This window comes from Lactuca virosa, chromosome 9 (genome assembly GCF_052849685.1).
Source record: "Lactuca virosa cultivar CGN04683 chromosome 9, Lactuca_virosa_CGN04683_v6, whole genome shotgun sequence".
In the NCBI taxonomy this organism is placed as follows: Eukaryota; Viridiplantae; Streptophyta; class Magnoliopsida; order Asterales; family Asteraceae; genus Lactuca; species Lactuca virosa.
The window spans coordinates 59,475,231-59,487,856 of NC_136434.1; the positions used below are offsets into that span (position 1 = coordinate 59,475,231).

Below are 12,626 nucleotides of genomic sequence, written 5' to 3' on the forward strand. Positions count from 1 at the left end.
TTGATTATATCATGCATAACAATACTTGGGTATTGTCAGATTTACCTCCTGGTTGCAAGGCATTGAGAAGTAAGTGGATCCTCAAAAGGAAAATGAAGGTGGATGACACAATTGATAAGTATAAAGCCAAATTGGTTATCCAAGGCTTTAGGCAAAAAGAAGGCATTGACTTCTTTGATACTTATGCTCCTGTTTAAAACTTTATATCATTACTGAACTATGTTTACTTAATGGAAAATTAAGTAATGTGACCACAATTTGATGTGTATTTGAAGAAAATAACCAAAAAATTTGTTTTTTAGTAGAAATAACCCCTTGGTCCGGAATGGGCATTCCGGACCAAAAAAACATTTTTTTGACAAAAAATTCCGGAAGTCCGAGCCAACATTCTGGATTCCGGATAAGAAACCTCAAAAGAGATTGTAATTGAATTGATTAATAAAATTGTGTTTATAATGGAGAGATAAGAACTATATAATTGACATAGTTACACAATGGTCCTTTGACTATAAAAGATTTGCTAAATGGTTTTAATATCGGACTGAAATTTTGGATTTCGAAAAAAAAGAAGTTTGAAATTTCAAGAAGAAGTCTGAAATCCGACGAACAGTTCTAGAATTTCGAGAAAAAATTGGTTTTTTTTTACTTAAATAGAACAAAAAATTAAACAATATAGTAAATGTGAACTATATATGATATTATTCATAAAATCAGACATTTTGTTTAAAACAGTGTAATTAAACACTTTGATATAGATATTTCGGATATTAGTAGAATTATATTTTTTTTTCAAAAAAAATTGGAAAAAACCAAAAAATAACTTCAAAATTTGAAGATCAAATCCAGAATTGAGTATTCGGGAGTAAGTGTTCATTTAAACACCTCAAAATAGATATTTCAGATATAATTATGAAGATTTATTTGATAAAAAATAACTCTGAAAATATAAACAATATGAGGACAATCGGAAGAAAGTGGTTATTATTATTATTATTTTTTTTGAAAAAACTCATTTATAAATATTAGATTATTTAATTTTTCTTATTTAGTTAATACGATAATTAGCAATATTTTTAGTTTGATTGGTAATAAAATTATTGACTTTCCGTGGTATTTATGTATCAACACCGTTTTGTAGAGAAATTAAATATTCTTCTATTTTTTTTTCTATCATCTTCCTATAAAACTTAAAATTGTGCTACTTAGTCATATTTAAATAAAATTAATAAATTTTTATTATACTTGTTATCATCTAAAAATAATAAAAAAATGGTTAGAAAGAAAAAATAGAAAGAATATTTAATATTTAATTTCATATATATTTTTATTATGGTATTTATGTATCAACTGTTCTTATAACTGATTTCATAGGAGTTACCGTCTAATACTTTGATTATTCAATAATTCAATAATCAATAATCACTATTTATTTTGACTAAAAAGTCTCCTTGCTCCATGATAGCCATAAGAAATTAACTACCGAAACTACCCTCGGATATTCGAATCAAATCCATCGAACTCAAGGGCAACTCCGTACTTTTACACAAGATATCGTACCATCAAGCTTTCTCCATCACATCTCCTTCCAAGCATTCAGATACTCCGAGATAACCGCCCTCCATAGCTACAATGGCGTTACAAATTCATCATGTTTGCCGGCCGATTCCGCCGCCGCCGTCAACTGGATCACGGTCGTCATGGCCGACTAAACAGTTTACCATCGGCAGAGACGTTCACCGATCCGTTGCTTCAACCAAGTCGATCGCTAGTAAAACCAGAAAAAACGTGAGGTCTTCGGTGAGGGTGAGATCGAGCTTGGAGATGTCCGGTCCAACAGTGGTTGTAGGTCAGGTTACCGAGGTTGATAAGGATACATTTTGGCCAATCGTTAATGCCGCTGGTGATAAGACCGTTGTTCTGGATATGTACACTCAATGGTAATTAATTAGCTCATATATATCTCCTGCATTTGCTGTTATTTAATTCCGTGATTGATTTTGTGAAGAGGTCAAATAGGATATACTTCTCTTTTGTGAAATCGAAACCCTAGACTTGGCTCCGTGGAGTGTTTGTTTATGGAATAAATCATCAGAATCAACAATTTACAAGTATCACAAAGGAAATTGGAAGTTAATGTGTTAATGAAGTTTTCATGTATGGAGGGCAGGGGTTAAGGGATAAATGTGTTAAAAATATTCTTGTTTCCTAATGATTCTGAATATGGAAATAGGAAACAAATGTGATTCCTAGGTGAGTTCAAGATGATTTCATATACCTTCTTTCAAACAGTAGGTTATGTTAAACTTCACTGCTAAGGTTCCATAGTCTACATATTTGTGCGAATAGCTGAATAGTGCTGATTATACATGCTGTATGGTTAGAGATCATTAAATACTCCCTCAATTGAATTCCTAAGTACTTGAGAAGCTTATGAACTCTTTCCTAGATTTTCCTTCTGTGTGTTGAGGTTTACTTTGCTCCATGGATCTTGTATCACTTTCTTGTAATTAAACCGTTTGCAATTCAGCTGGATTTTTAGTTTGTACTTATAAACATAATCGAAATACTTAAAGGCCAACAAATCTAAAAACATCGATTAATACTTGTTCATTGAAGTTCATTCAAGTGTCAAGCATGTTCCCTATCAAAAGCTTACATTCTACAAGATCTCTGTAGAACATTGAGTGTCTCTCAGTTCATGTGCACATTCTAAGGTACTCCCTTCACCCAAAAAAAAAAGTCAACCTTTGACTTCTGAATATATATATTGAGTTGGATCTAACATTGAAAATTGACAAACTGGGAAAATCTTTATATGCCATCTTCTATTTAACATAGAATCTGTGCTTACTTTTCTTAAGAAAAATTAAACTTTGGTACACCCAAGTTATTGTTTTTGTTACCAACTTGAATATTTTAAACTCCTTGCTTGTTAACAATTTCATGTAAAAGTATCTATTTGTTTATTGATATTGTTATAACATATTCTTGTAATAGGTGTGGTCCTTGCAAAATTATAGCTCCAAAATTCCAAGAATTAGCTGAGAAGTATCTTGATGTTGTCTTTCTAAAGCTTGACTGCAATCAAGAAAATAAGGTATATATGCTTATCATTTTTAATTATATCTGGATGTTTAATTTGTTAATCTTTTTATTCACGAAACATCTTTGCATAATAGGCAAGCGGAACTGATTTTTTTTTTGCTTTTCCCAAACTTTACATTCAAACAATAAGATCACAAGCTTGAATTTTTATAATCATACCAATTACATTAAATTTATCTAATTATGTTGGTTAATTTGATTAAAATTGGACAAAAAAGTTGAAAATTTGAAATTTTGGCAGCCATTGGCAAAGGAGCTAGGCATAAAGGTGGTACCTACCTTCAAGATTCTTAAACATGGTAAGATTCTAAAAGAAGTCACTGGAGCTAAGTTTGATAGTGTAGTTGCTGCAATGGAGGATGTTAGATCCAGTTAAACCCCGTGTGTATAGTGTATACCTTAAGCGTTCATATGTTTAAAATTAATCTAAACCCTAAACTCATTTTCCTTCTAGGTCCTTTTCTATTAATCATTGATTATCGACAACCAAACATAACACTTTTTTATTTAATACGGAAATATTATCATCACATATGCATAATAACCGACATAACATAGCAACAACAATTCAACAACAACCGAAAGGACACTTCAAACATAAAATAACATAGAATGAAATAAGACGAATTAATCATGCATTTGCATTCCTTCCATTAGCTTGCCTCCGAACATTAAAATAGGACAATCCTACCGGGTTTCCCATGTTGTGCCTGTTGGCAAAACCCTCAACATTGAAGTGAAAACGAGATTCAATTGCGTCTATATCATCGAGTCGAGCCTGTTGTTGGTATAAAAAAAGTATGTAACGGTGAACACCAATTTGAGGGTTGGGTCCCACATATGATGCAATTTCAGTACCTATTACATACACAATTTATTGTAAGCGGCAACAACATCAATGCCACAAATCTAATCAACCAACCCATACCCTAGGGTATGTAGAGAGACTGCTTCTATATATGACCTCTAACGTAAAAAGAAAATATTGTAGTTGCCTAAGTGTATCTACTACACATGAAACTTCAGTCCACAATGAAATATAAATTGTGGTTTGATTAAAAAAAAGAGAAAAAAATTGATATAAACACCAAAGTTGCAAGTAAAGAGGAGCGAGACTAAAAAACGATAGAAAGAAATATATGATGGACACTACGAAAAATGCATAAACATGAAGAAAATTCATTTCGGAACAACTTGTTTACCTTGCGCACATGACGCCCCACCAGGAATGTTGGTCACAATCCTAAAACAGAAACCACGTGTCAGGAAACATAAAATGAAACACAGCAACATTAAAAAAAAATCATAGTTTGACCAAAGAAAAAGGGCAAAAAAATGAAAAACATCTAACCATGATACGAGTTGGCTAAGGTGTGGCGCATTTGGGTTTGGCACATCTGGATCGATCATAACCAAGGTGTAGAGCTCATTAGGTTGACCACCAATGACAACTCTTGGAGCATTTTGAACAACTAAGGTCTTGAGCTCACAACTATTGATCAACGCATCGGCTCCAAAGTACACCGCCATAGGGATTGAAGGTATAAATGGTTCCATCACATCTTTAAGAGCATTTCTGAGAGCATCAAGATATGCGATTGCATTCATTTTTTGGTTTTGTTTGTACTTTGTATGTCTAATATGCTCTTAACGAGTCTCGTTATATAGAGATGCTAAGGCAATGAAGATGGCAACTCATGTGAGTAATCATCACATGAAAATGTACAAAAAAACATTGCAAGTCACACCTTATAAACCTTGTAAAATCAAGTCTTAACGCAACAAGAAAAGCATTAAGTTGCCCCTTTATAGACAAGGGAACCATGTAATACACATTGCATTAGCTATTTTTAGATATGTGATCATGTTGTTTATGCCACATTTTTGTGGATGTATATTGGTTGATAATAGTGATCTCGGAAAAAAGTTCTAACTTTAACTTTTGAATTCAAAAGTACTTTTTGATTTTTATGTCTAAACTTGTATCTATAACGGTAATTGTTGAAACTAACTTCATAAATAAGATAGGTTGTTACTAGAAAATTATAATGTATATGATAAAAGAGTTCTAGAAAATTAATAATTTAAAGTAACAAGCTACCTATAATTTTTATTAACATTAGTATAAAGTAACGAGACAATAGTACTTACAGGGGTGGACAAACATATAATACTAAATAAGATGAAGAAAATATATATTAAGACATTTATGGTTCCAAAATGTATAAGGAGTTGTATTGTAGTAGTTGAGTTCGATATAAAAGAGAACGCAAAAATATATATGAAAAACGGACGTAATGAATTATAAAGTAATGTAAAAGATGTAAATATTAGTTCCATCTTTCATTTATATATATTTTCTATAATCATTATTCTTATAGAACGATAGACTATCTAAAATTAAATATATGATATTCGAATCTAGCATAACTCATTTTGGAGTGCTTAATTTTCCAAGTGAGCATCCTAAATACTGGTTTATGATTTTTCAATGGTTAATAATAGTTAGCTTAATATATATATATATATATATATATATATATATATATATATATATATATATATATATATATATATATATATATATATATATATATATCATTTGAAACCCACATGATTATTAATTTCTTAATTTAAATATAATATTAAATTTCAAACATAAATCAAAATTTCAAATAAATCTAAAAAAATATATATCTAAAGATTATGATTTAAAATAGTTAAATTTTTTAAATATAATGTTAAAAATAAAACCTAAATCATTAACAAAAATGTTAATCAATATTTATTTTTATAATAATAAATTATTTCAAATATTAAACATAAGTGGAAATGTTATTTTCACACACGCAATCTACGAATAGATAACACTGAAGTGATATGATTATAAAAGATGTCTATTTTAACTCATTAACAATTTATAGTTAAAAATAGGGAAAAAATATAGAAAAACATAACTATTTATCTACCAACATTCAAATAATCCTTATATTTTGTTTATATACGGAAAAACCGTTATATTTTCAGTTACCTTTCAGATTTACCCAAATGTCTATTTTTTGAAAAGAATTACCGATTGTTTTGTGAAATGATATTTATCTTGTTCGGTTTTAGGTTGACATGGAAAAAAAATGATGTCACTTATATTTGCTTGAGTAAATGGTCGTTGAGTAAATGATACATTTCTCCTGTTTTAAGTTAGATAAGAGGTAACATCACTTATTTTTGTTTTCATGTTACATAAAAACGAAAAAAATAAATGTAATATCACAAAAGAACCAGTAATTTCTATAAAAACGTGATATTTAGGTTAATGTGAAAGGTAATTATAAATGTAAGGTTTTTCTATATATAAATAAAATATAAGGGATTTTCTGAATACTCATAGACAAATGGTTGTGTTTTTTCTGCATTTTGCCCTTAAAAATAACCATATATAAAAAATACTTTCCAAAAAACTATATATTAAAAAGTAAATTTATTTTTATTTCCATATGCAACCCATAATGTATGATATTGAAATGATACGGTTTTAATATATATATATATATATCTTATCATATATTTAAAGTAATTAGAATGTTTTTTAATAAATAGTGTAAGAATCATTAATTCAAAGTTAATAAGGGATATAGTTATTTTAATAACATATATTTGGAAATATTTTAATTACATTGTTTATTTTTCGCAACACACATCGTTCACCTTGTTAATATCCATATAATTATATAATTACAGAAGGACACCTTATCTCATGCTTTCAACCATAACATCTAGCATTTAAGAATAATAATCTTTGAAAATTAGGAATAAGAGAAAAACAAAATTAGAAATAAGAGAAAGGGAACCAAAGTGTCTTTATTGGATTGGTGCCCTCAGCCAAATGTAGCAAAATGTTGAGGGTTGAAGCCTCGTTGAAAAAGTGTGTAGATTTATGAGTTGAGTAAGAGGTATGTGAGTTTCTTGTTAGAAAAAATTGAACAAAGAATGAGAGAAAAAATTATTTGTGACACAAACTTTAAATGCGTTTAGAGAAACCCTAGCCCTCTCTAATTAAACCACATGTGTGTATCTTAACTATTCATATATTTTAAATTACTCTAAACCCTGAACTCATTTTCTCATAAGTTTTCTATTAAATATTGATTCTAGACAACCAAACAAAAAGAACTGTATTTAATACATAAATATTATCATTAAACCACATAATAACTGATAAACCATAACAATAAACGGAATTAGACTTGGTATATAAAATAAAATAGAATAAAATACGATGAATTAATCATTCTCTAGTATTCCCTTCGATTAGCTTGGCTTCGAACATTAAAATAAGCAATCCCAACCAAGTTTCCTAAGTTGCGCTTGTTTGCAAAACCATCAACGTTGAACCAAATACGAGAATGTCAAATTTGGATAGGAGCTTCTATGAAAACGTCATATTTGGCTTGGATCTTTGCGAAAAATGTCATATTTTAGTAGTAATCCTTGCAAAAATGTCACTTTTGGCAAGAGCTTTTACGAAAATATCACATTTTGGCAGGCGCTCCTGCCAAACCGTCAAATTTTTTGTAAGAGTTCTTACACAAATTTGATTTTCTTATTCAAAAACTTGCAAAAATCATGCATTTTCTCAACAATATCTTGTGTTAAATGTACCAAATAAGAACATCTTTTATCCTATAAGCAAAAACGGTATATTTTATCCTTCCACCATTCCTTTCAGAGAGAATTTTGGAGGTACTTCAAAGCTGCAACATGAAAAATAAGTAGTTTGTTTTTTGGGTTTAAGTACTTGGGTCACCAGGTGCGTCCTATTTCATAGGGAAATGGCCAAACACATACATAGGAATGCATGCAAAAATACAGTCTATTTTTATCATGTTTTCAGTTATTACTATTAACATTTTAAAAACGGAATACAATACAGTTAGGAATAAGAGAGATGAAAGATATCTATGATGGAAACCCTAAGTGTGTTTAGAGAAACTGTAGCTCTCCACTAACGAATACAAAAAAAAAAAAAAAAAAACCGAATAAAATTTTCATCTCTCATTAAAAACCTACCATGCATGTAAAAAGAATAGATCAATTATTGGTATTCTTTTAAATTGCTCGGTTATAATTCTTTATAAGAAATAGTAATATGCAACTAAAAATAATATTTTGTTCTATCATGTTATTTTTAATATGGTCGCATTTAGTTTACATATTATTTTGGAAGGATTAGAATCTTTCAAATGATAAGAAAGTTTTTTTTAGATAGTTGCATATTATAAAAAAAATAGCAAAACTCGCAAAGTTACAAAGAAGAAATATATATGATGAAATTCTTTAACCACCCCACCCAACTAATACACCATTCAGTTTTCCTATTTGTAACCCAGAAAAAAAAATGAGAAACTACAAAACGATAGATAGTCGATACCAAATAGTTTTTTTTTTTTTTTTAATTTATTTTTTAAGTAAGGGGGCCTTTAGTTTTTACATATTGTTTTGCGGTCGTAAGCCAAACACTTTTGTGCCAGATACGACATCTTTAGAGACGAGAGTCAATCTGTCCAATATGTAAAGGAAGAGAAACGTGAAGATCATATTCATTCCGGTACCGTAGTAGGTAACAGTTCCTTTTCCTTATCTCAGAAGAGAAGGAAATTGGCATATCCACATCCCACCATCCAACACAAAGACTCCAAAGTTCAACCGCCATGGAACAATTGAAAATTTGATTTGAAAGATTGGTTTACAAAAAAATGAAATAAAATTTAATCCCATTCTTTTGCATAAATTTGTTTGAGTAGTAATTCTGTCAAGAAATTTGGAATGTTCATATTAACAAATAACAAATATCGTTTATTAACTTTTCATTCAAAAAACATTTTAAATATATAAAATCGTATTTAAATTTTCTAATAATAACATTATCACATTATTTTTTGTAACCACTTTAAATATAAAGATAAATTATGCATATGATATCAATTCTTGGGCTTTAGCTTAAAATCAGACATGACTTAAACATGAAGACTATTTATTAAGACTAAAGAAACTATGACTTTATTTTGGTAATTAAGATTGTAAAAATTTGAAGAAACTATTGCTTATTTGTACTTATAAACATAATTGAAATGCCTTAAGACCAACAAATCGAAAAACATCGATCAGTACTTGTTTATTGCAGTTAATTTGAGTGTCTCTCACTTCGTGTACACATTCTAAGGTACCCCCTTCACCCGAAAAAAGAGTTAATCTTTGACTTCTGAATATCATTGGAGTAGGATCCAACATTGAAATTTGACAAATTGGGAAAATCTTTACATGCCATCTTCCATTTGACATAGAATCCGTGCTTACCTTTTTCTTAAGAAAAAGTCAACTATGGTACAGCTGAGTTATTGTTTGTTACCAACTTGAATGTTGAATATTTTAAACTCCGTGCTTGTTAACGGTTTCAGTTAAAAGTATTTATTTTATTGATATTGTTATAACATATTGTTGTAATAGGTGTGGTCCTTGCAAGATTATAGCTCCAAAATTCCAAGAATTGGCTGAGAAGTATCTTGATGTTGTCTTTCTAAAGCTCGATTACAATCAAGAAAATAAGGTATATATGCTTATTATTTTTAAATATATATGGATGTTTAATTTGTTAACCTTTTTAGTCATGAAACATCTTTGCATAATAGCCAATAAAAACTGTTTTTTTTTTCCAACTATACATTCAAACAATAAGATCACAAGCTTGAATTCTTATATCAAATTACATTCAAACTATCTAAAACAAATCATCAACAATCATTGAGACCATTAACATTCTTTTTATCAAACTGTTCAACATTCTGTTTTATTATGTTGGTTAATTAGATTAAAATTGAACAAAAATGTTAAAATTTGAAATTTTGGCAGCCATTGGAAAAGGAGCTAGGCATAAAGATGGAACCTACCTTCAAGATTCTTAAACATGGTAAGATTCTAAAAGAAGTCACTGGAGCTAAGTTTGATAGTGTAGTTGCTGCAATGGAGGATGTTAGATCCAGTTAAACCCGTGTGTATAGTGTATACCTTAAGCGTTCATATGTTTAAAATTAATCTAAACCCAAAACTCATTTTCCTTCTAGGCCCTTTTCTATTAATCATTGATTATCGACAACCAAACATAACACTTTTTTATTTAATACGGAAAATCATCATTACATATGCATAATAACCGACATAACATAGCAACAACAATTCAACAACAACCGAAAGGATACTTCAAACATAAAATAACATAGAATGAAATAAGACGAATTAATCATGCAATTGCATTCCTTCCATTAGCTTGCCTTCGAACATTAAAATATGACAACCCTACAGGGTTTCCCAAGTTGTGCATGTTGGCAAAACCATTAACATTGAAGAAAAATCGAGACTCAATTGCGTCTATATCATCTAGTCGCGCCTGCTGTTGGTATAAAATAAGTATGTATCGATGGACACCAATTTGAGGGTTGGGTCCCACATATGACACAATTTCAGTTCCTGTTACATATATAAACAATTTATTGTAAGCGTCAACAACATGAATGCGATAAGAGGGATGTAAAATGTATTCAACCAACAAATATCCTATGGTATGTAGAGAGACTATTTCTAAATAGGACCTCCAATAAAAAAGAAAATATTGTAGTTGCCTAAGTGTAGTATCTACTACACATGAAACATGAGTCCACAATGAAATATAAAGTGTGGCGTCTGAATAAAAAAAAAAAAAAAAAAAAAAAAAAAAAAAAAAAAACTGATATAAACACCAAAGTTGCATGTAAAGAGGAGCAAGACTAAAAACGATAGAAAGAAATATATGATGGACACTACGAAAAATGCATAAACATGAAGAAAAATTCATTTCGGAGCAACATTTTTACCTTGCGCACATGATGCCCCACCAGGAATGTTGGTCACAATGCTAAAACACAAACCACGTGTCAGGAAACATTCCGGGAAACATAAAATGAAACATTGGAAAAAAAAATCATAGTTTGACCGAAGAAAAATGGCAAAAAAATGAAAAACATCTAACCATGATACGAGTTGGCTGAGGTGTGGCGCATTTGGGTTTGGCACATCTGGATCGATCATAACCAAGGTGTAGAGCTCATTAGGTTGACCACCAATGACAACTCTTGGAGCATTTTGAACAACTAAGGTCTTGAGCTCACAACTATTGATCAACCCATCGGCTCCAAAGTACACCGCCATAGGGATTGTAGGTATAAATGGTTCCATCACATCTTTAAGAGCATTTATGAGAGCATCAAGATATGCGGTTGCATTCATTTTTTGGTTTTGTTTGTACTTTGTATGTCTGATATGCTCTTAACGAGTCTCGTTATATAGAGATGCTAGGGCAATGAAGATGACAACTCATGTGAGTAATCATCACATGAAAATGTACAAAAAGACATTACAAGTCACACCTTGTAAACCTTGTAAAATCAAGTCTTAACGCAACAAGAAAAACATTAAGTTGTCCCTTTGTAGGCAAGGGAACCATGTAATACACATTGCATTAGCTATTTTTAGATATGTGATCATGTTGTTTATGCCACATTTTTGTGGATGTATATTGGTTGATAATAGTGATCTCGGAAAAAAGTTCTAACTTTAACTTGTGAATTCAAAAGTACTTTTTGATTTTTATGTCTAAACTTGTATCTATAATGGTAATTGTTGAAACTAACTTCAGACATAAGATATGTTATTACTAGAAAGTTATAATGTATATCTTAAAAGAGTTCTAGAAAATTAATAATTTTAAAGTAACAATGTACCTTATAATTTTTATTAACATTAGTATAAAGTAACGAGACAATAATATTTACTGGGATAGAAAAACATATAATACTAAATAAGATGAAGAAAATATATATTAAGACATTTATGGTTCCAAAGTGTATAAAGAGTTGTATTGTAGTAGTTGAGTTCGATATAAAAGAGAATGCCAAAATATATATGAAAACGGAAATGAATTATAAAGTAATGTAAAAAGATGTAAATATTATTTCAATCTTTGATTTATAATTTTTTTATAATCATTAGGGAAATCTGCAGAAAAGTTCTAAAATTTTACCCTAATTTACGAAAAAGTCCCAAACTAAATTTTGTTTACGAAAAAGCATGAATTACCGGTAAAAATGACGATTTGACCTTTTTTTTCCGGTTTACCGGTTTTATTATTTACCTGTTTCACTAAAGTCTCATTATTTACCCTAATTTGCGAATAAGTCCCAAAATAAAATTTACTGATGATTTGACCATTTTCTCTGTGTAACATACATTTTACCGGTTTCATTGTTGACCCAGACGCCTAGTCATTAAATGAGATGATGAGATGGATATGTTAAGTTATATAATGTTATGTTTAGCATAAAACTTGATATCCAGGTGTATTGTGTATTTTTTTTGGAACATAAAATGCATTCAACGAAGACTACAATAACTACATAAACTAACAACAACTGCGTTATTTTTTACGTTTATAA

At 29.8% G+C, this 12,626-nt stretch overlaps 2 protein-coding genes across 2 annotated transcripts; one reads left to right on the plus strand and one right to left on the minus strand.

The window, feature by feature from the left end:
- Positions 1–1,569: 1,569 nt before the first annotated feature.
- On the plus strand, positions 1,570–3,558 carry LOC145139493 (thioredoxin F-type, chloroplastic-like). Its single transcript, XM_079073297.1, has 3 exons — positions 1,570–1,937; positions 2,998–3,097; positions 3,347–3,558. The coding sequence occupies exons 1-3, from the start codon at positions 1,630–1,632 to the stop codon at positions 3,479–3,481; spliced, it is 543 nt and encodes a 180-aa protein (XP_078929423.1). The 5' UTR covers positions 1,570–1,629; the 3' UTR covers positions 3,482–3,558.
- A 178-nt stretch (positions 3,559–3,736) lies between these two features.
- Positions 3,737–4,713, minus strand: LOC145139266 (protein MOTHER of FT and TFL1 homolog 1-like). The gene is made up of 3 exons (XM_079073153.1): positions 4,457–4,713; positions 4,308–4,348; positions 3,737–3,963 (listed from the first exon to the last, which is right to left on the minus strand). The coding sequence occupies exons 1-3, from the start codon at positions 4,711–4,713 to the stop codon at positions 3,737–3,739; spliced, it is 525 nt and encodes a 174-aa protein (XP_078929279.1).
- Between the last annotated feature and the right edge of the window lie 7,913 nt (positions 4,714–12,626).